At 43.5% G+C, this 23,911-nt stretch overlaps 1 protein-coding gene across 3 annotated transcripts in view; it reads right to left on the reverse strand.

The window, feature by feature from the left end:
• Positions 1–23,911, reverse strand: part of PLA2G6 (phospholipase A2 group VI) — a 130,133-nt gene that overhangs the window by 103,811 nt on the left and 2,411 nt on the right. The window contains exons 1-2 of one of the 3 annotated variants that reach the window (XM_029590157.1): positions 3,441–3,604; positions 2,174–2,393 (exon numbers count right to left, since the gene is read on the reverse strand). In XM_029590157.1, the coding sequence (XP_029446017.1) occupies positions 2,174–2,393; positions 3,441–3,573 (353 nt within the window). In that variant the 5' untranslated portion in view covers positions 3,574–3,604. Of the gene's footprint in view, positions 1–2,173; positions 2,394–3,440; positions 3,606–23,911 lie in introns of those variants that run through there. The other 2 variants (XM_029590160.1, XM_029590159.1) reach the window with 2 other exon arrangements.

Here is a 23,911-nt window from a genome sequence, read left to right on the forward strand (position 1 = left end):
TAAACCCTCCGGCTGTGCCAGATAAGCTTGGTGCAGCAGGAGAATAAAATCAGGAGAGAAGGGATGCGAACCTGGGGGCAAAATGGGAGCCGGGTCTCCCCCAGGCCTCTGGGGTAAAGGACCTGCCTGATCTTCCGCCCCCCCCAGATAACCCCTGCACATCACATCGGGACAGCCACAGTGGAGGATCCTCTTCCCCCTCCAAAAATTGTGGCTCGCACGAATCCGGCTCCAAAATGGCTGCCGGCTCCCCCGCGGCAATGTAACAATGGCCCGACCGCGGCAGCCATGCGCGTACATAGGCGCCGGCGTTTTGAGACCCCCGGGAGGAGGGAGGGTCCTTCTCCCCCCGAAACGCAGCCCAAGCACAGCCCCAACCAGCTGAGCCGTGCTGGAACGGCCCCACACGAGCGGCATGCCGAGCCGCGAACCATGAAAAACCAGCTGAGCAAACTAAAAATAAAGTAAAAAATCGTCGCGACCTGAGAGGGGGGGGGGGGGGGGGGAGCATCGCCTCGGAGCCTTAATCACAGCCGACTTCCTCTTCCTTGATAAAAACTTTTTTTTTTTTTAAATAAACTTTAAACAATTGTAAAAAGAAAAAAAACCAGAGAAACAGGAGTCTCTCCTAAGCTGAAAGGAGCTGTCCAGCACAAATCAGCTTTTTTTTGTTTTGTTTTTTTAAAACAACAAGGAGGGAATCCCCTGTAAGAAAAAGGAGAAGGGCTAGAAGCTGCACAGCCGGCCTCGAGGGGGAGCGATCTGGACCACCAGATGTACACCCCATGGTACCAAATTGGACCTAAATGGTGCCCCTCAACCGAACAAGACAGGTTCCAGAAGGAACCCAGTCCCTAGGAGGAAGGCTCACCCAAAAAGAGAAAAAATTCAAAAAGCAAGGGTAAAGAAAAAAGGACTACAGGTTTATGCACCCTGTGCCATCTGCAGAGTCAGAGAAAATACTGAGCTACTGCAGGTGGCACCAGGGATTTTCAAGCAGTGTCAGCGAGGCTTTTCTCTGTCTCCATCTGCTGGCAGGGATGAATAAACCCAGGAGTCTGGACTGATCCGGGTACGTACAGGGAACTACCCTACATGAAGTTCTTCCATGATAGGGTGGTCCTAAGCACACACCCTAACCTCCTGCCTAAGGTGGTGACATATTTTCATCTTAACCAGTCAATCATCCTGCCCACATTTTTTCCCAGGCCTCATTCGCACCAGGGTGAATGGGTCTTGCACAGTCTGGATTGCAAGAGAGCCTTAGCCTTCTTCTTGGCAGGCAGGCCATAGGCATTCTACACAACTCTTCATCTCTTTTGACAGGAACAGATTAAGAGTTGCAATTGCTAAGCAGACCCTGTCCAGCTGGCTAGCAAATTGCATCTCCTTCTGTTAATCTCAGGCGGGACTGCAGCTTGAAGGCCATGTTAAGGCTCATTCTGTCAGAGCCATGGCAATTTCAATGGCCCACCTGAAGCCACCTGTAGATGAGATCAGCAAGGCTGCGACATGGAGCTCTCTCCACACTTTCGCTTCTCACTGCTGTCTAGACAGGGATGGCCAACGTGACAGCAGTTTCGGCCAGTCTGTCCTCTAGAACTCTTCCTACCTACAGCCCTTTTTTTAGGTTCAGGCTGTCTCCCTCTGTCACCAACAGCACCTCTGTTGTTGTGCCTGTTGGCGTGTGGTTAGCTGTCTGTTGGTCGTTTTGTCTTTGGGGACAGCCTGTAGCTGGGGATTCACCCATGTGAGAGGACTACCATCCTGCTTGTCCTCGGAGAAAGCAGAGTTGCTTACCTGTAACAGGTGTTCTCCTAGGACAGCAGGATGTTAGTCTTCACAAAACCCACCTGCCATTCTATGGAGTTGGGTTTCGTCTATGTTTGTTATTTTATTTTTTTGTAATTCTATGTTATGAGATTGAAGAGGGATCCTGCATGGATAGTGGCATGCTGGGCATGCTCAGTGAACCAACCAAAGTTTCTAGAAACTTTGACATAAGTTTTCCATGCCAGGCTCTATTGGATGATGTCACCCATGTGTCAGGACTACCATCCTGCTGTCCTAGGAGAACACCTGTTACAGGTAAGCAACTCTGTTTTCTGACCAACTTTGAAAAACAAAAGTTTACAAAAGAAGAAAAATGACAAACCAGAAAAGAAAGACTCACCGGAAGGCATTCTGTGGGGTGTGGGGGTTCACCAGCACGCAGTCCCAGGAGCGAGATGAATTATTCTGGTACATTATCACCCTGCCATCTTGTTTCACTTGCAGGCAGGAGGAGTACTCCGAGAGCGGGATCTCTCGCACGCGGTAGGGGTTTGAAAGTAGGTTGGTTACGCCGCTGAGCGTGTTCACCAGGCGACCAAAGAGATTCATCTCTGGACACCCTGCAGAGAAAAAAAAAATCAGATCACTCTCCCTCCTCCCTGAGTCCCACTGCACCCAAGCAGTCTGACAGCAACAATCCTCCAGCTGAGAGACACAGAATCTATACATCTGCCCTCCCTGTCACCAGTACAGAGTCAACTCAAGAAGAGATTCATCGGGCAATAAAATCCGAGCCAACGGCTCTGTATAAAAACTTTACTTAATCCCAAACCAAGCTCTATCACGCCCATATATTTCTGGTGCCAATGCGGCAATGAACGTTTGGCTCCACATAAAAACAAATGAGCACCAACACTGTGCAGTGCTGAGATCGGAAACTCGGAACAGGATCCCCCCTTGCTGTCTAAGTGCTAAGACAGAGCTCCTCAGCAAAATGCCTTTCAGTTTCCTTTTCCTTGTACTCTAGCTTTTTGCTTGTAAAATCACACCCCCTTGGCTCTGAAGTTGATGTTTCATGGGCATTGAAAAGGTCTGGTTAAGAGCCATGCCCTGTCTGAGCCGCAGTGCTAGTTTTAGAAAGGCGAGAGACACGGTCAGCCAAACATGCATCCCTCTAGGCACATTCACCGTGGCACTCTCTTTCAGCCCTCCAAGTACTTTGTTATATGGAAAAACTGCTTTCACTTGGTGCTTCTTTAGAACAGAAACTGGAGACAGATTGTTCAGAGATGAAACATTACTGAGCAAAGTACATCCAAGGTCACCTTCTCTCCCAATGTTCATAGTAAGTCTGAACAGCAATGCACTAATCAACGTTCCTGTTAGGGGATTCTCTTTTCAGGAAATATCTTGCCCATGGGCAGCTTCCTTAAAACCAGATGCAGTGGCTCAGCTTCTTCTACTACCAGAGCCTTAAGACTAGATGGGCCTTGTGGCCCTTTTCTGTCATAGCGCTCTCTGTTTTAGTTGTAAATACTAAGTGCACAAAACAGAACTATATCATTTATCAATAAATTCATGCATACTTATGAAAAAAATTGTATTGCATACATTTATTCTCTCAGACACATATTCTGACATCTAAGTTGAAAGAATAGTTTTTCTACCTTTATAGTGTGAGTTTCTCATTGTACTGCTCTCTGCTTTCATCTTTCCTCCTCGATTCCTCTTTGTATTTTTCTTTTCTTCTATTTCTTCAGTACCTCTCTGTGTCACTTCTCCACCTCTCTCTTCACTCATTTTCACCTTTTCCCACCACCTTGTGTTTTACACCTCCCTGCTGCCTCCCACCCCAACTTTCTCTCTCCATCTCTCAGCCCTCCAACCCTCCTCTATTCTTTTTCTCACCCTCCATCTTCCCCGTTCTCCATCCTCCCCTCCAGTCTCCAATCCCTTCATTGCCCCTTCCTACCTTTCCATCTCCCAGGGAACAGTACATTAAACTGCCCCTATCCTACCCTCTCCTCCTTCCTGCCTAAACATATGGGAAAGGCAGGTGATGACAAAGAGATGCAGGGAGAGAGAGTGCATTCTCCCACTGTCTGCTCTTCCTGCGGCCCCCAAATTCAGCTTCCATGATCTGAGGGACAGCGAACAGCTGCGAGTCTCCCACAAACAAAAACAAGTCAGGAGAACTGATCTGTCTGCTGCTAGGGAGCTCAATTTAGATCCTCAGCATTAAGAGATTATCTAGAACAGGGTTCCCCCCAAACCTGGCCTGATGACCTCACAGCTAGCTGAGTTTTCAGGATATCCTCAGTGACGATGCAGGAGATTTTTGCATACATTGGAAACCCAGTATATAAAAACTTGAGGTCACAAATGTTCGCTGTGGATCTCCTGAAAACCAGATTGGCCGTGGGGCCCCCAGGACAGGTTTGGGAAGCCACAATCTAGACTTGGAATGAGTAGGTGGGACTAGAGCAGGACTAGGTGACAAAAATGTGAGAGCTGCCATGCTGGGTCAGACCAAAATCCCACATCCTGTCTTCAGCCTGGCTAATAATGTATTTTAGACTTTTCCTCCAGAAACCTGACCAAACCTCTTTTAAACCCCTCTATGCTCATCGCCTTAATCACGTCCTCTGGCAACAGATTCCACAGCTTGATAGTGCGCCGAGTGAAAAAGTGCTGTCTACGATTTGTTTTAACTCTGCTGGTTGTTAGTTTCATGGGGAATCCCCTTGTTTTAGTATTATTTGAAAGGTTAAATAACCATTCTACCCCACTCATGATTTTATAAACTTCTATCATGTCCCCTCTCAGCTGTCTCTTTTCCAGGCTGAAGAGCCCCGGCCTGCGCAGCCTCTCATCATAGCGGAGATGTTCCATCCCCTTTATCATTTTTGTCACCATCCTCTGCGCCTTTTCTAGTTCAAAAGTCAGTTAAACAAGTGTTTTTGGCAAGTGATGATTAAATCGTATACCAACTCCCCCTGAGCCTTTATCAGTGGAGGATTGTTTCCTCCACTGGACTGTTTCCTTCTATTGAAGGAAAGGATTTTTTATTATATTAAACTTATGACATTCTAGCAACAACCTGTCCTATGAAAAAGCAGCAGAGAAAATATAGTAACGGATCCCAGAATATCCATGCAGCCCCTACTGGGAAAACTGAACAAGCTAGATACCTACAGATACTTATACAGAAATTACACGCCAGCAAAATCCTTCACCCGTCACACATGCAGCACAAGGAGAGATCCACGCCACAGAATAAGGGACCACAAATTAGAAATAGAAACATGAAGACAAAAAAACGAACTGCAAAGCCCAAGAATCGTGCCTGGGAACTCCTGAGCTCTGGTCACCCTGAGAGGCCTGTAGATTGGGGGGGGGGGGGGGGGAGAAAGATCCCAGCACTTTCCCTTCTCACCTCATCCTCCCCAGCAGGAACCCCAGAACTTCCCCAGCCTATAAACTGCTTCTCCCCCTTTCATTTCCAGCCATTCCTAACCATCCCCTTCTCATTAAACCCCACTAATGATACCGAGTCAGACTGCTGCAAGCCAGTGGCTCATTATCTATTTATTTATGTGCCTCTCGCTGCCTCTTTGAATTTTCCTCCAGGGAGGGCATGAGAGCTGGCAAAGGAAGCGATCCAGGGCTCAACTTTTAAATTTTAGGCTGCTAACCACCTCTTCTTGGCTCAGGACCAATTCTACCAGTGCTCTCTCCTTCACCACGGCAAAGTGAGAAGAGTGGAGAGAATCTCGCTGGGACCCCAGGCCAGGGCCTGGACACAGCCCTGAACCTCCCTTCCCTATAAATAAAGCCAGCGGCCTAAGTGCTTCTAACTTCATCCTTAGGCTGTTGGCTCCTATTCCTTAACAATGCGGTTCAGTTTGCAAATCAACTGTTTGAACCACACAGAAGGAAAACAGGCTGGCAGCAAAAGGACAAGGTTAAAAGTTCCTGGCTGCCAGCTCCAAAATCCTTCGGCCCATGGACTGCATGATGGAGGGGAAGAGAGTGTGCAGCCAGGTTTTAGGCAGGCACAGCTGCAGCTCTTCAGTCTTGTAAGGTGCAGAGTGGCAGCAGGAAGTCTTTCACGCAGTCAGAGGCAGGCTCTTATGATCCAGCCACATCGGAAGGAGTGCTGGTGCCCTCTATTGCAGCTCTGGTCATGGCATCTTTCAGGACACCTTGGCCATAGGTTAACTATGGTTCTGCTCAAACAGAAAAAAAGACCCCTAGATGCACACATTAGTCTAAACAGAAACAACTAGAAAATAAATAAAGTGCACAAAAATAATTTATTTATGACAGCGGAAAAACTTCGGATGCCAAATCTCTGGCTATAAATGCCTTTTAAAAAGATTTGCAAAGTTATAAAATCTCCGTTTTCATTTTCATTACAATCAAAAACTGATTGTAATGTCCCAATATGTATAAAAAATCATTAAAATACTTTGATCATGGAAATGCTTAAGTGATAGCCCTTTTTGGCAATGCACAAAAGACTTAAATGAGATCTCTTAAAGAACAGCGTCCCAGTTATTAAATTCCTCCTATTCCATCAACTTTTCGCCTGTGTAGGATTCCTCAGGAATACTCGAATAAATTGCTATGTGCAATGCTTGACTTCACCTATGAACAACAAATAATAAATGTTACAAAATGGATATCTTTGTGACAGACAAAACAATAAGAAACTTACCACATCATGCTCGCTTTTATCTAACAAACATTAAAGGTGATAGAACACATCTACTAGTCAAAGTCATTAGATGGCTGCAGCCAGATAAGCTTCACATTTTATACCTAAACGTGTCCAATCACAAACTGATGCGTAGAGATGAACCACTGGTGGAGGATTAGCATATATTGAACAAGTGTGAAAAAGACAATATTCAGACAACTGTAACTTGGTTCTCAATGATTTACAAAAAATGTCATCATTCAATACAAAGGGTTTCAAACTGCCCAATTCATATATCCATCTTTGGCTCATGGTGTATTAAAATGTTTTCACTATCACCACCTTATGGATGTTTAAAAATTGTATCAATCACAAAAAACAAAGTTGAGAAAATGTATGATGTACTTCCATGCTGAGAGCCTCAAGTGGTGCATCTATGCATCCATATTTACTGCATCTGAGATGTTTGATATGTTCATTCTAAGGCATCTTTTCGTTTTGCCCACATAAATCTTGTTACATGGGCACACAGCTAGATAAATAACAAAAGAAGATCCACATGTTGTAAATTGTTGAAGGAGATATTCTTTCATTGCAGATGGATGAACATACATCACATGCGCAACACAAACCACATTTGAAATGCTCTTTGATCAGATCCTTACTGTTAGTTCAGTCATCCTTCAGGAACAATGGGCTCCATCTTTCTCCCTCATGCAAATGCAAATCACAAATGTTTATTTTCAAAGATTGGGTTCAGCAAAAGTATGTCCCAATGCTTGATCCTTGACTGTAAACATTTAGTTGGATCCAAAGCTAATTTCTTATAACACACTGGATCCTTCAATTTTTTCATTGCCTCTTTTAAATAATCATTGTATTGGGTTTGAGGCATAGTGTGGACTTTTAGTCGCAGTGGTGATGACTCCTCCCACGGGGAGGGGCCCCATGGGGGAACCACAGCGATAGGTTAGACTCAGAGAGCAGACACTGAAGATGGAAAGCTTTATTGTACTGCTGTAGATAGATGGTAATTGTGCAGGAAGAGATGGCATTGAAGTCCAGCAAGGTGCCAATACGTTCAGACAGCCTCAGATGGAGAAGTCTCACCCAGATTTATAAGGTTGGTAGTGTTCCGCAGAGCGGGATAAGCTGAACCTGGTGAGTGGAAATGGAGAGCTGGATCATAGATGTACTCACTGAAGAGTAGTGTGGGAATCCTCTTGGTAGATTGTGAAGGTGGGACCCGAGGTCCGTGGTGCAGGATACACTGAGCTGGATAGGCCCTCGAGGAGCGAGTACCTGGAAGCGCAGATGATCCTGAAAAGAGACGAGAAACCCCCAAGGAGCGGTTGTCTAATTAGTAGTAGAAACCCTGAAGGGTAGTTGGAAGCGAGAGGCCCCTGAGGAGCAGGTGCCCAGAGCTTCTTCAGGAGTGAGATACCCCGGAGGGTAGCGAGGAGTCTAAGCATGCAGCTTAGAAGAGGTCAGAGTAGCTAAACTGAAGTCCTTGCTAACTCGTTCGTTAGGAGCAGAGTGGAGGCTTAAATACCCGGAGGTATTGACGTCATGCGGTGGGATCACCCCCGAGGTTCCCGCCATGACGTGTAGATAAGCATAGGCAGCATGCGCGCCATAGGAGGCCACGGGAAGGAGCATGGTGGATGGGGACGCCCATGCTGAGTTGGAGACGCCGAGGGTTTCGGCACTCGGCACCGGAGGCAGCCATCTTATCAATGGAGGAAGAGGAGAAAGGCAAAAAAGAGGTGAGGCAGAGCGGTCGCAGCCGTCTGCGACCGACAGACACAACAGTACCCCCTTCAAAGGGTCCCCTCCAGGACCTCTTCCTGGTGGTCTGGCTTTACATGGGTGTGCAAGATGGAACTGACGTACCATGACCTTATCCATGATGTTGGCCAGCGGCTCCCATGAGTTTTCTTCTGGTCCATAGGCTTCCCAGCAGATGAAGTACTCCCATGTCTTGCCTCTCTTATGGACATCCAGGATGTCATCCATGGCATATTCGATATCTTCCTCAGTGTCCAGATTAGTTGGTTCTGGGGTCTTTTTAGAGAACTCGGAGAGCATCAAGGGTTTTAACAGAGAGACATGGAAGGCGTTGTGTATCTTTATTGATGAAGGTAGTTTCAAACTGTATATCAGATTTCCCAATCGCCGAAGGATAGCAAAGGGTCCTACATAGCGAGGTGCAAAATGTGCTGAAGGTAGTTTAAGACGGAGAAACTTGGTACTCAACCAGACTTTGGCTCCAGGCTTAAACTGTGGTGCCTCTCGATGGTGAGCATCGTAGATCTTCTTTGCTTTCTGTCCTGCTCTAAGGAGTAGCTCCTTCATTTGCTTCCAAAGTTGAGAAAACTCTGCTGCAGTAGCCTGGGCGGCAGGAGAAGCCACTGATAGTGGAATTGGCTGAGTTGGAAATGCCGAGAGTTTCGGCACTCATCACCGGAGGCAGCCATCTTACCCATGAAGGAGGAGAAAGGCAAAAAAGAGGTGAGGCAGACCGGTCGCAGACATCTGCAACCGATGGACGCAACACATTGTGATTCAAAATAACGAGACCTCCCCCTTCACAATTTTTTCTTTAATGGTTAAATTTTGTTGGCCAAAAGGAACATGTTTAGATTCCAAATTTCTGACATCTCTCAAGATGGATTCTTTAAACATGCAAATGTTTACAGTCAAGAATCAAGCAGATTACCTAGTTTTGCTTTACAGATGGGGTTTTTGACAATGAAAGAATTTCAGTGTTTAAATGTGGCGCAGCCTCACTTGGCAACCATTTATTTTCTACCCAAAATACATAAAACTCTGAGCAATCCTCCTGGCAGACCTATTATGTCGCCAATCAATCATTATTGAACTTTTATCCCATTATGTTGATTTTTTAAAAACTTTTGTTTTACAGTTTTCTTATATTTGTAACACTTCTTGTTTTTTTGAACACGCTACATGAGCTCAAACGCTTAGAAAAATATACTGATGTTATTATGGTTACCTTGGACATTAATTCACTGTACACTAGTATCCCTCTGAATCACACGTTGGAAGTTCTCACTTTATCTAAAGAAGAGAGATTGTCCGCATGTAGTGCCATCTTCATTTATCTCCTGTCTTGCCTCTATTGCCTTGACAATCTTTTTCTTTTTCAAAAAGTCAGTTATTTTTACAGATTAATGGAACTGCCCCTGGAACTGCCATTGGGGCAACACATGGCGCCATCATTAGCCAGTCTTTATATGTGTGAGTTTGAAAGAATCTGGATGGAGCATTCCCCTTTCAAGGATAAAATTATCATCTGGAAAAGATATATTGATGATATATTTACGTTATGGGGCAGAACAGTAGATGAATTGACCTTGTTTTATAGCTGGGCTCAATTCTTGTACAGATTCCATTTCCATTTTCATTTATTAAAACTTATTAAACGCCTAACACAAAAAGGTCTAGGCAACTTACAACATACATACATAATATCATTAAAACAACAACATGACAAACGTATCAAAAACCACAAATCATCAAGTTTCATAGAAACCACAATCTCAACAATATTATGTAAACACATAATACAATTGTAATCAGACAAAGATGGATCCTAAATCATACCTAACAAAAAGCTGTCACGGTCATAAATTCTAGAAAATACTAAAGACCCGATGGAGCAGAAAATCTTTCAAAAGCCTCTTGAATTTCTTTACGTTTTCCAAAGTATGCAGCTCAAAAGGAATGAGATTCCATAAAGATAGAGCAACAATTGAAAACGATGTCTCTCTTGAATAGAATAAACGAGCTTGCCGCACAGAAGGAATATCGAGCAAGTTTAGTTGAGAAGATCTCAAACCTCTAGTTGGTTTATAAATAAGTAGCAATGCATTTGCCCAATGAGAACCATCCAGACTGAGAAGCTTAAACACGATCATTACAATTTTAAATTCAATGTGTTCACGCACAGGTAACCAATTCAATTTACAAAGGATTGGTGAAATATGTTCGGTCCGTTTCGTATGAGAAACCAGCCGGGCAGCAGCATTTAGTAAAAGTTGCATAGGTTGCAACGTGATCTTGGGTAACCCTATAAACAGGCTGTTACAATAATCTAGACGTGAAAACATTATAGAACAAACTACAGTCAGAAAATCATGATCATAGAAAAGATGCCTTAAACCAGAGATCAAACGAAGCTTAAAAAAACCAGTTTTGATGACAGCTCTAACCTGTGGTTTAAAAGACAAGGGCGCATCAAGCAGAATTCCCAGACTCTTTAGGGGCTTAGTTGTCCTTGAATTTTCATCAGACGTGTATTACGCTTTTAGACGTGGCCATTACTTTGAAGGACTCCATGCAATTTGTAACTAGTGTAACACAGGATGACAATTGAATGCAATCAACTTCTGCATTTCTCCAGTGTGCATGCATGAACATTAAGAGAAAATTTGACATTTGCACAATTTTTGAGACTTAAAAAGATCTATTCTACCAATGAAGAATACAGGAAATAGTCTAGGGTGCTATCAAAGGATTTTTCTGAAAACAGGTTATCCTGCAATCATCGTGCATAAAGTATTTAATTACCATCAAGAACAGCTTCACAGGGTTCTAGAAAAACATCCAGTAATAAAAATGTGTTCACCTGTGTGATTCACTACATGGCTGGTACATCTGAACTTTGCAATATTTTTCGCAAGCACTGGGACATACTTTTGCTGAACCCAACCTCTGAAAATAAACATTTGCGATTTGCATTTACACAAGGGAGAAATCTAAAAGAAAGATTGAGCCCGTCGTTCCTGAAGGATGACTGAACTAACAATAAGGATCTGATCAAAAGGCATTTCAAGTGTGGCTTGTGTTGAAGTAGCAATGAAAGAATATCTCCTTCAACAATTTATAACATGTGGGTCTACTTTTGTTATTTATGTAGCTGTGTGCCCATGTATCAAGATTTATGTGGGCAAAACAAAAAGATGCCTTAGAATGCGCATATCAGAACATCGCAGTTGCCATAAAAATGGACGTATAGGTGTACCGCTTGTAGCTCACAGCATGGAAGTACATTATAAGTTTGTTCAACTTCGTTTTTTTGCGAATGATACAGTTTTTAAACTTCCACGAGGTGGTGAATGCGAAAAAACTTTAATACAGTGTGAACAAAGATGGATATATGAATAGGGCAGTTTGAAACCCAGTGGGCTTAACTCATGTATTGTATGGGGACATTTTTTTGTAAATCTTTGAGAACCAAGATAAAAGTTACTGAGTTAATATTCTTATAAAAACTGAATATTGAACAAGTATGAAAAAAAGACAATGTATGCTAATCTTCTACCAATGGTTCATCTCTACACATCAATTTGTGATTGAACATGTTTAGGTATAAAACATGAAGCTTATCCGGCTGCAGCCATCTAATGACTTTGACTAGTAGATGTGTTCTATCACCTTTAATGTTTTTGCTAGGCAAAAGCGAGCACAATATAGTAAGTTTCTTATTGTTTTGTCTATCACAAAGATATTCATTTTGTAACATTATTACTGGTTGTTCATAGATGAAGTCAAGCATTGCACATAGCACATAGTACATCTTTGCTAAGGCATTTAACATAAATATATCACACTGAAAATTGTACTAACAATGCCCAATATAAATATCAGAACTCGCTATCAAGATTATTCCCCCCTGAATATCAAAGTCAAACAAATAGCATATCTCTTCAAATCACCCCTTTGACACCCCGCCCCTCTCTCAAAATTCTAGACCTCTACCCAGGGACAGTGCAAGGGTATGAGGCGCCCTAGGCGAAACCTATAGCATGATTCTACCCCCCCCCCCCCCCGTCACACCCTTGCCACACACAATTAAAAATTATGCATTTATAATAGATTTTACATGAACAAGAACATTTAACTACAGTCTTCTGAGGTCAAAATATCACTTACAAAATGTATATAATATTTACATGCAGTGCTGTAAAACCCTGTAAAAAAAGACCCTTGGAATTGATATTGGGTTTATGGTAGTGTGTGATGGGTATGGGCTTAGCTCTCAGAAAGCCACAAGTAAATTGAATTACAATTTCAATATAGTAAATCTCCCATACCAATACTACAATAACAGCCAGCACTCAAACACTAACAACCCTACTTATGAAAATGCAAACTGCAATTATTACACCAGGCCCTAAAACACCAATATACCTACTATTAGGAAAACAGAAAATGCCAAGCTGCTATAGATCCCTACACAGAACCTATACACCAGCAGAATACATCAGCTCAGTCACGCATGCAAAATACAAACAGACCCTCACCAAATGCAGACTAAAGTGACCATAAAGTAGTAATAAAAACATGCAGACAAAAACTGAACTGTTAAGTGCAACAGGCCAGACTATTATACAGTGCAACAATGGAAAAACAAAAATATTACAATTCCTCAGAAAACATCAAACAATAAAATCAGGAAATATAAATCATCAATAGAAGTAAAACCATCTTTCTCCCGGAGTTGCCTAGGGCGCACACAGCCCTGTCCTTTACGTGCGTCCTGGTGGGAACCTCGGGGGCGTCCCCACTGCATGACATTACAAGCTCTGGTATTTAATCACCATTCACGATTCCGAATACGAGTTAGCAAGGAATCCTCTATGCTGATCTCTCTACGGTACCAGACGCTCTCGCTCTGTGTATTCTCGCTCCAGGACGACTTAGGTACCTGCTCCACGGGGGCCTTGCCTCGCTCCTTTACACCCTTCGGGGTTATCTACTTCCAACAAGGATGCCTAAGGTACCTGCTCCTCGGGGGCCTTATTTCGTCCCAAACCTCCGCTCCTCGGGGGTTTCTTCTACTACAACTGCCAGTTTCAGAGTGAGTACTACCACTCCAGTTCTGTCTCTCTGCATTGTCTCACCTCTCTCTCTCCATAGATCCTCGGCCTACCCTGCACCACTACCAGACCCATCTCCCTCTCGGGACCTGGTGAGATTGTGAAGCTGCCTTCTCCACTCTGCAGCCCTCAGACGGAACGTTGCCATCAGACATCTCCTCTGCTGGCTGGGATCATTGCCCGTTCCTCTGGTTACCATCTACGTTGCAGTATAATAAAAACTAACTTCTCTGTGTCCATCTCTGCTCAGGAACTAGCCTATCGCTGCAAGTCCCTCTTGCAGCGACCAAGGGCCCATGCCTCAATGTCCATAGTACAACAAGAGCTTCCACCGGCCCTGTCTGTACATTTGTACTTCTACTGCAGATAAGGTTCTCAAATTTTTCCAATTTGTCATTCTTCATAGCTATGAGTTTCCCTATATAGTAAACTCTCTCAGTCCTGGAGCAGACCCTCAGATCTCCGCTACCAATAAGCTATCTCACATTTGACCACTATTATTATCTGTAAAATCAAGCATCAGTGAGACTCAGTACCCACCCCCAATGGGATATTTAACAAACACAATTTAGGATCTTAGGAACCAGTAACCCAAGTACAGTAGTCCCTTTATAAAATCCATGACTTTATCCCAAAGCTTAGCTACCTCTGGGCAAGTCCACTATAAATGATAAGAACGTACCTCTGGCCCCACATGCCTTCCAGGATTTGCCACAATAAGTAATTGACATTTTGTTTAGTTGAACTGGTGTTAGGTACCATCTATATAACAAAGTTTGTATCCATTTTCCTTTATTGAGGCCGAAACTGAGCTTTGCTCACCAGCCACATAACACTGGTCCCACTCACCCTCTTCTAAAATATTCCCCAAATCTCTCTCCCAAGCCAAATGATAAACCATTTTTGTATTCAACAACACATAGATCTGTGAAATGGGTCTTTTAAATGTATCTGCCTGTTCCCAGAAGTTCTCAAAGAGAGGTTTCCCCTTTTCAGTTCCAAATTAAGCTTCCCTGTGCAAACATAAATGAGCCCATTGATTATAAGAAGATAAATCCTTTTGCAACAAGGAATATAATTGCTGCAGGATATGAAAGGGAATCATTCCTTGCCCATCCCAAATTTGCTCCAGTTTGGTTATCCCCCTCTCTCTCCATCTCGTTACTTCTTTCCGCTCCAACCCCGGCCCGCAGTGTTTAATGAATAGCTCAAACGCCCACTTATCCTTTTCTAGCTTGGCTCTTCCCTTTCTCCATTCCTCCAGCACCATCCTGGAGAAAGGGGACAGTCCTGAGGTCTGCGACTTCCCTTCTTGCCATTCCCTAACCTCTAAATGGGGGTCCTCCCGCAACCACCTGGGCAATCTCTAGCCATGGCCTCTGCTCTTTTCTCGCGTGCCATCCAATTAAAGTTCTCGGTTGAGCTGCAACAAAATACCATAACAAATTCAGCACACTTACTCCTCCCCTTAGTTTGCCTTGAAATTTTATTCATTTATTTATTTTTAGATTTTTATATACCGGTGTTCCTATATGAAATAAAGATCACATCGGTTTACATTGAAACAGAACATGAAAATTGCCAAAAGGCATTACATAGAACAAGGTTATGAAACTTGGAACAGTGTACATAAGTTCAAAATTTAACAATAACGTTGTAACATTGATGACCAAAAGATAAAGGAGAAAAAAAAAAAAAAAAGACTTAAACAATTAAGTTGACAGGTCTTATTGAGCATAAAAATTATAACGTATAAGTGAGAAAGTCTCAAGTGTCCTGCAGCAAGAGATTAGATACCGAAGTAGGTAGTGGTATGGAAAATGGGGGTTTGTGAAGAAGATATGTTCTTGCTGGTTGGAGGGGAAAAAATGATGATCATGGTCCTGGAAAAGCTTGGCTAAAGAGCCAGGTTTTAAGTTTTTTTTTGAATGAAGAGTGGCAGAACTCAAGCCGAATGTCTGGTGGGAGCGCATTCCATTGAATGGGGCCTGCTGTAGATATGGCACGTTTATGAGGCGAGGATTTTGTTGAAGGTACATAGAGTGTGCCTTTATATGCTCCTCTGATGGGTCTAGAGGAGGAGTGAGGGTGTAGTTGGTTACATAATTGAAGAGGAGAGATATTGTGAATGGATTTATGAATTACGGTGAGTACTTTATATAGGATCCTTTGCTTTATAGGCAGCCAGTGGAGGAGCTTGAGAATGGGGGTGATGTGATCTCTTTTATTCGTATTGGTAAGGATTCTGGCTGCAGAGTTCTGTAGCATTTGGAGGGGTTTGATGGATGAATATGGAAGGCCAAAGAGAAGCGAATTGCAATAGTCGACTTTTGATAGAATAATGGCTTGTAGGACCATCCGAAAATCGTTGAAATAAAGAAGAGGCTTCAATTTTTTTAAGACTTGTAACTTATAAAAACAGTCTTTGGTGGTTGTGCTTATGAATTTTTTAAAATTGAGCTGATTGTCTAGCATGATACCTAGATCTCAAACATGTGGTGAGTGATTTAATATGGGAGTGGATGAGTTGAGTAGGTCAGCTGGGTTTAGAAGTTTGATGTTGATGTCTTGATTGATGATTAGGATCTCAGTTTTGTTGTTGTTAAGAATGAGGCAAAGGCTGGAGAGAAGATGATTGATCTGTTGCAAACAATTGTTCCAGTGAGCCAAGGTTTTTTGTAAGGATTCTGAGATTGGGATGAGTATCTGGATGTCATCCGCGTAGAGATAGTGAGTTAGGTTTAGTTTAGTAAGTAGATGACATAGAGGTAAGAGGTAAATGTTGGAGAGGGTAGGGGAAAGGGAGGAACCCTGAGGGACCCCCCGGTTGGAAGGGATTGGTTGTGATTCTTTGTTGTTAATCTTTACTTTGAATTGTCTATTTGCTAGGAAGGATTTGAACCAGCTGAAGACTGTTCCTTTAATGCCTATATCTGCCAGACATTTTAATAGAGATGAATGGTTGACAGTGTCAAAGGCTGCAGAGAGATCTAGTAGTATCAAAAGATGTGGTTGTTTTTTGTCCATATTAGATAGAATAGAATCGGTAAGAGAGATAAGGAGAGATTCAGTGCTTAACGATTTCCGAAAGCCATACTGGGAAGATACAAGAATGTTGTTTTCTTCCAAATATTCAGATAGTTGTTTATTGACTATCTTTTCCATAATTTTGGCGATCAATGGCAGATTAGCTATTGGGCGGAAGTTAGCTGGATCTGTGGTTGGAAGGTTAGGTTTTTTAAGTAGAGGTTTGAGAATGGCTAATTTAAGTTGGTCAGGAACTAGACCCTGGGAGAGAGAGCAGTTAATGATGTCTGCAATTGGTTTTGATATGGAGTTTCTTATTGCGATGAGAAGGTTAGTAGGAATTGTGTCTAAGGGATGAGATGACGGTTTCATTTTTTTAAGTATGTTTTCTATCTCAAGTGCTGAAGTGGTCTCGAAAGTTTCCAGCGTTGTATTTAGTTGAGGTGAGGTAATGTGAGGGAAAGGGGGATATGAAAAAGATGATGAGAAAGAGATAGTCAGTTTGTCAATTTTATCCTTAAAGTATTCTGCTAGTTCTGATGCTTTGTTGAGTGCTTGATCATCAGGAATGGTAGGAGGTGATGGTTTAGTGAGAGCTGAAACGTAGGAGAAAAGTGCTTTTGAATCAAATATGAAATGATGTATTTTTTTTGAGAAAAAATCTCTCTTTGTTCTCAGTATGGTGATCCTATAAGCATTGAGGGAGGTTTTATAAATAGCTAATGTTGTGGGGGATGGGTTTCTCCTCCAAGTGTGTTCTTTATTTCTTAGCTCTTGTTTAAGCAGCTTCAGTTCTGGGGTGAACCAGGGTTTCCTGTTGTCTGGCGAAGGTTGTACTACTTTTGTGATGGAAGGGCAGGTAATGTCTGCGATCTTTTTGGTGATGTTGCACCATGAGGTGGTGGCTGTAGATGCGTTGGAGAGATCGAGATGTAATAATTCATTAGTGAACTGATTGAAATAAGACTAATATACTATAAACCATCAAGGGAATACCCTGATGTGTGGTGATGTGCGGTAACTATGTCTGAGATAGCCACTCTGTGATTATCCCATTATATAGCCACCGTCTTTATTCTCCAAATAATTTTTTACATTTTTTTCTTTGCTTTTATTTCGTTTTACTAATCAAGTCCTTGATTTTCCCTCTCCCTGGCGGTCAGCTAGACCCACTTAGAGCGTTCTCGCTTGTTATAGAAAGTACTTATCGGTTTCAGTAAGTATGGATAAATTCCTGCCGCTGCTGTTGGGTTGAAGCTGCCTGCCCGACATCAGCAGGAATTCATCCATACTTACTGAAACCGATAAGTACTTTCTATAACAAGCGAAAACGCTCTAAGTGGGTCTAGCTGACCGCCAGGGAGAGGGAAAATCAAGGACTTGATTAGTAAAACGAAATAAAAGCAAAGAAAAAAATGTAAAAAATGATTTGGAGAATAAAGACGGTGGCTATATAATGGGATAATCACAGAATGGCTATCTCAGACATAGTTACCACACATCACCACACATCAGGGTATTCCCTTGATGGTTTGTAGTATATGAGTTTTGTAAAAGGGAATAGAGGTTTTGTTGTTGTTAAGTGTATATTGAAATAAGACTTGGCTAGATACCCCTGGAGGTTTCCATTTACATATGAATCTAAGGAGCTTATGCAGTCGTAATTTCAAAACCCCGTCAGGAACCACACCTGGAAGGGTTGTGGAAAAAGTAACAAAAGTGGGGTAGAATATTCATTATAATAACCACCCTCCCCAACCAGGAGAAATCCATTCTGTTCCATCTATCTAGACCCCTTTGTGCTTCCTGGATCAATGGGTCACAATTAAGAGCAAATAGCTCCTCCAAGCCGGACCAATTTTAACCCCCAAATCTTTACCCATTTCTTAGCTATTTTAAATGGGAGTGCATTGCCAAGTTCCACAAATCGACCCTCAGGGACAGAAATACTCAATAACTCAGACTTATCTTCATTAACTTAAACCCAGATAATCTCCCAAAGGATCTCATTTCCCTCAGTAAAGCCGCCAAGGATGTGTCAGGCTCTGTGATCTTAAACAGTATGTCGTCTGCAACCTCCCCAACCTGCATATCCTGAATCCGGGGATCACATCTCACCTGTTCGGCAAAGGGTTCCAGCGAAAGAGCAAACAGTAGAGGTGATACTGGACACCCCTATCTAGTACCTCTCACCACCTCAAAGGGTGTCTAATAGCCCTCATTTACCTTTATACACGCATGCAGTGGCTCGTATAGCTTCCAGACCCACCCAATAAAGCCTTCGCCTAGATGCATTTTGTCTAGCATTTGAAAAAAAAAGGACAATGCACCCTACTGAAAGCCTTTTCAGCATCCACATCCAATAAGACAGCTGGCATCCACCTCTGTTGTAAATGCCAGATCAATCTGGTTACTCTTCTAACACTGTCCGAGGCCAGTTTCCCTGGTACAAACCCCAACTGATCTGTGTGGATAATCACGGGGGCTACCTTCCCCAGCCTAACTGCCAGAACCTTAGCCCGTATTTTCACGTCTATATTGATTAGCGATACAGGCCGGTAAGAGCCACAGAGTGTGTGATCCCTTCCTCCCTTTGCAAGAATAGTGATGCCTGCCATATTAGCAGCTGAGGAAATGGTGCCAGTCTGTTGCAATGAATTGAACCTATGGACCAGAGGCTCTAAGGACTGGGTGAAACGTTTTATAGAACTTAGCAGTGACCCCGTCTAAACCTGGAGACTTACTCACTTTCAGCTCCTTAATAATTTAATATACTTCACTAGCAGAGATCTCTTTGTTCAGAAATTCTCTAACCTCTTCAGGAGCCTCTGGCAGCTTCACCCAACCCAGATACTGTTCTATACCTTGTAACAGTATAGTCTTGTCTGAATCATACAGGTCCTCAAAGTGTTGTACAAACCTTTTACTAATTTCACCAGCATTATATACAAATTTCCCTCCAGCATCTCTAATCTTTGTAATATGATTCTGAGATACCTTCTCCTTCAGCCTCCTAGCTAATAAACGCCCAGCTTTGTTACCATACTCAAAATTACTCCTGGGGGCATTCTGCACAAAAAAAATTAAAATTCTGTGCACAAAAACTTAAAATTCTGAAAATTTCTGCAAACTTTATATTGGTCAAAATAACACATATTACATGACAGTCTTTACGTAATTACATTTTTAATTAATACAGAAAAAAGTTATTACTTAAAGATGCAGAATTTTAAATAGTTTGAGCAGAATTTCCCTAGAAATTCATTGTAAGAGTGTCCCTTCCACTCACTCTCCCTACTCCCCTGGCCACTTTGCCCTCTCAGGCCCCCCAACTCCTCCACCTGCCAGTATCTCTCCCCTCCACCTCTAGTCTCAACCCCTTCCACTCTATCGCCAGTCCCAGAGTTTGACCCCATTCTCAGTACTGCCCCTCACACAGGCTCCCTCTGTCCCTCCCTCTCTCACACACAACTCCCTCTCTCTCTAGTGCACTTACACACACCCTCATACAGGCTCCCTCACTATCTCGCACACACCATATCCCCTCATACAGGGTCCCTCTCTCTTGCATACACACCCACACAAGCTCCCTTTCTCTCTCACACATACATCCTCACACAGGCTACCTATGACTCTCTCTCACACATACACAATCCCTTTACACAGGCTCTGTCTCACACATACACACAAGCTCCCAATCTCTCACACCATACACACTCCTTCACAATCTCCTCATATAGGCTCCCTTTCTCTGATACCCACACTCAAGCACCCCCCCCCCCCCCCCCAGCTCTCTCTGCTTACCCTACCTGGTCTCTTTCACACCCTCCTGTTCTCTCACCCTCTGCTCTCTCTCTCACAGCCCCTCCCCCTCCTCTCTACACGCAATCTCTCTCACCGGGGCCTTTATCTTCGCTGCAAGCGGTGCACATCCCAAGGCACTCAGGGGCCTTCATCTTCGCTGCGAATGGTGCACAATCCGTTCGTGGCAGGCTGGGGCCTTCATCTTCACAATGAATGGCGCGCCAGGGCCTTCATCTTCGCCGCTAACGGCGCGCTCTCTGTTTGCGGCATGCCGGGGTTTCCTCTGCCATTTTCTGCGCAGAATTTGGCAATTCTGCGCAGAGAGGGGGGAATTATGCACAAATTCTGAGTTCCGTAGTAGCGCAGAATTCCCCCAGGATTCTACTTAAGTAAGTCTAACTGAAAGGCCAGTATGGCTAAATCTAGTTCTTTCAACTCTCTTCTAGCCTCCTTGAGTTTCTTCAGTTTGTGAGCACCTGGTGTCCTCTTATGGCTCAGCTCAAGTCTCGCTATCCTCTGCACAAGTTTTAGCTTCTTCTTCTTCTCCCTGCCTTTTTTAAGAAAGGTAGCTTGTGAACATATAAGAACATAAGAAATTGCCATGCTGGGTCAGATCTTTGGTCCATCAAGCCCAGCATCCTGTTTCCAACAGAGGCCAAACCAGGCCACAAGAACCTGGCAATTACCCAAACACCAAGAAGATCCCATGTTACTGATGCAATTAATATCAATGGATATTCCCTAAGCAAACTTGATTAATAGCCATTAATGGACTTCTCCTCCAAGAACTTATCCAAACCTTTTTTGAACCCAGCTACACTAACAGCACTAACCACATCCTCTGGCAACAAATTCCAGAGCTTTATTGTGCGTTGAGTGAAAAAGAATTTTCTCCGATTAGTCTTAAATGTGCTACTTGCTAACTTCATGGAATGCCCTCTAGTCCTTCTATTATTCGAAAGTGTAAATAACCGAGTCACATCTACCCGTTCTGGACCTCTCATGATCTTAAAGACCTCTATTATATCCCCCCTCAGCCGTCTCTTCTCCAAGCTGAAAAGCCCTAACCTCTTCAGCCTTTCCTCATAGGGGAGCTGTTCCATCCCCTTTATCATTTTGGTTGCCCTTCTCTGTACCTTCTCCATTGCAACTATATCCTTTTTGAGATACGGCGACCAGAAATCAATGTGCTCCTCACCACAGCTTTTAAACAGTCCCATACAGTCCCCGAGGACACATCCTCTGTCTTATTGATGACCAGGTATTCCCGTATTTCCAAGAGATTATTAACAAATGATTTATCGTCTTAACAGACTTTACCCGGAGAATGCAGAGGTAACCGGACTGGAGCATGACCTGACCAGGTGATATTACCCAGGTCAGCTTCTGTCACATGACCTACCAGCGGTGTATCAATTAAGAAGAAATCTAACCGGGAGTAAGAATTGTGCATGTGAGAGAAGCAGGTATAATTCCGAGCCGTGGGATTTTGTAGCCTCCGTATATCTACCAAACCACGGTCTATAATCAAGTTTTTAAGGGCTTGTTTGTGTTTCTTCACCCCCTCCCTATCCCTGGGCCCATGTTATCTAAGTAGGGGTACCTAGTTATATTAAAATCTCTGCCTACAATAAGATGTCCTTCCGCCCATTCCTCCAATAAACCAGAGACCTTATCTAAAAACGGTCCCTGGTTTATATTGGGAACATAGAGGTTGATCAGTGTATACAAGACATCATATTTATCATCACTTTAACTACTACGTATCTACCCTCCACGGCCCTCAGAACAGCCCAGGCAACTGCCACCACTGACTTGGAAAAAAAGAATATCCACCCCACAATATTTCTTCCCCACAGGCGCTGAAGCAAGGAACTGCTGTGGAAACGCCTTTTCTCTCACGCACCTTTCTTTATGTTTGGAAAGATGGGTTTCCTGACAAAAGACTGCAGAGGCCTTGAGCCTAGACACATTTCTTGAAAGAACGATCTTCTCTTTTTAGGGGAGTTCAAGCCTTTTGTATTTCTAGATACTACTTTCAGACCTCCCATTACAAAGTATCATTCCCTCTCCCCTCAAACTCTAATACGCATTCAGCCATCCACATAATCATCCTCCACTCAAACACACAGCAGTACCAATCCATCTCTTTCCCCAGAACCTCACCTGCCTTCCCCTGACCCATTAGCATCCCTTGCCAGACCACTAACTTATACCCCCCCCTCCCAAACCTGTCATTTTCCTCAAAATATGTCTTTACCCTCGCATCTTAAAGACACCTCAACATGTCCTTAGTGCAAAACTTGTGCAAACCTAACTAAACAGTCTGCATTTAGATGACCCCAATGATCTTAGATGACTCGTGTTCCTCAGCTCGGGGCCTCTTTAGATGAACTCGATCTGCCTGATGGGACTCTAGCAGTCTTCCTCTTTTGCCCACTCTTTGCCATCTCAGAGGGTCATGCCCCTGCTCGTCATCTTCTGGCCCTTTTGCAGCCATTTCTGCTTGCAGCATAAGACATGCCTGCTGCTCTCAGGATCTCCGCTGCCTCCTGTATGATCTTCACACAGGATGTTACTCCACTTGTTGTAAAGCTCAGTCCAAATGGAAATAGCCATCGCTATTTTAATATTCCTGTTATAAAGGAGGGCCACAATATCCCGAAATTCTCTTCTTTTCCATATTGTGGAGAATGCAAGGTCTTGAAATATCTCAATTTTGTAACCTCGCCACTCTAATGGTCCTGCTTTCCTGGACAGATCTGCAATTTTCTCCTTTAGGGTGAAACTATGAAAGCAGGCGATGACATTTCTAGCCTGGTTATTTCACGTTATTCCCAATGATCTATGCGCTCTCTCTAATTTGATCACTGGGATGACCTCATATCCAAGCCCAACACCGCCTTGCAGATGCTAGCAACCACCTTGAAGCATTCCCCAAACTCAGCTTCTTCTGGCAGTCCTCGGAAACGCAAATTCACTCTGCAAGATCTATTCTCCATATCTTCAATGCGGGCAGACAGCTCTTCATTCACTTCCAGTAACTTTTTCTGCACCTCCTGCTACTTAGCTAAATCTGTGGCCTGCTCCTCCAGCCTCATTTCAGACTCTTTCACCTGTCGGCCCAAATCTGTCACTTCATACCGGACATCTGCTACCATTTCTCCTATCTCTTTCCTCAAACTGACCATTTCACTTGTCAAGTCCTGGAAGCAGGCCTGGAATTCTGCGCGTGTCTGCGTACTCCGGTCTCGGCATGCCTCTAGTGACTCCTGCTCCGACGACATTTCCTCCTCAAGGCCCCAGCATGCCTGCCAACACCGCGCTGGCAAATGAAATGTTTGAGATCTATCTTTTTTTCCCCGATGCCATCTCTGCTGCTGTCGCTGCTAAAATGCTCTATCGGGCTTTCTTTATGGGCTCAGGATTTGCAGATTTCGAGGACTGATTCAGATTCGGGACAAGAACTACTCTTTTAAGCTGCCATCTCGCCTGATGACATCACTTCCTCCCTGGGTGACATTTTAACTCAGGTCTGTGTGCCCATTGTGCAAATCAGTGCACTTTTCGACTCCCAATGCATTAGTTTACTGCTTTGAAAATTAAAAAGATTTTTTAACAACTGCATTAAGAAACTGTGTGCTGAATTTCAGCACAGAATTTCAGCGCTTCCCTTATTACATCAGGCCCTCAGGATGCC

Source organism: Rhinatrema bivittatum, chromosome 2 (genome assembly GCF_901001135.1).
Source record: "Rhinatrema bivittatum chromosome 2, aRhiBiv1.1, whole genome shotgun sequence".
NCBI lineage: Eukaryota > Metazoa > Chordata > Amphibia > Gymnophiona > Rhinatrematidae > Rhinatrema > Rhinatrema bivittatum.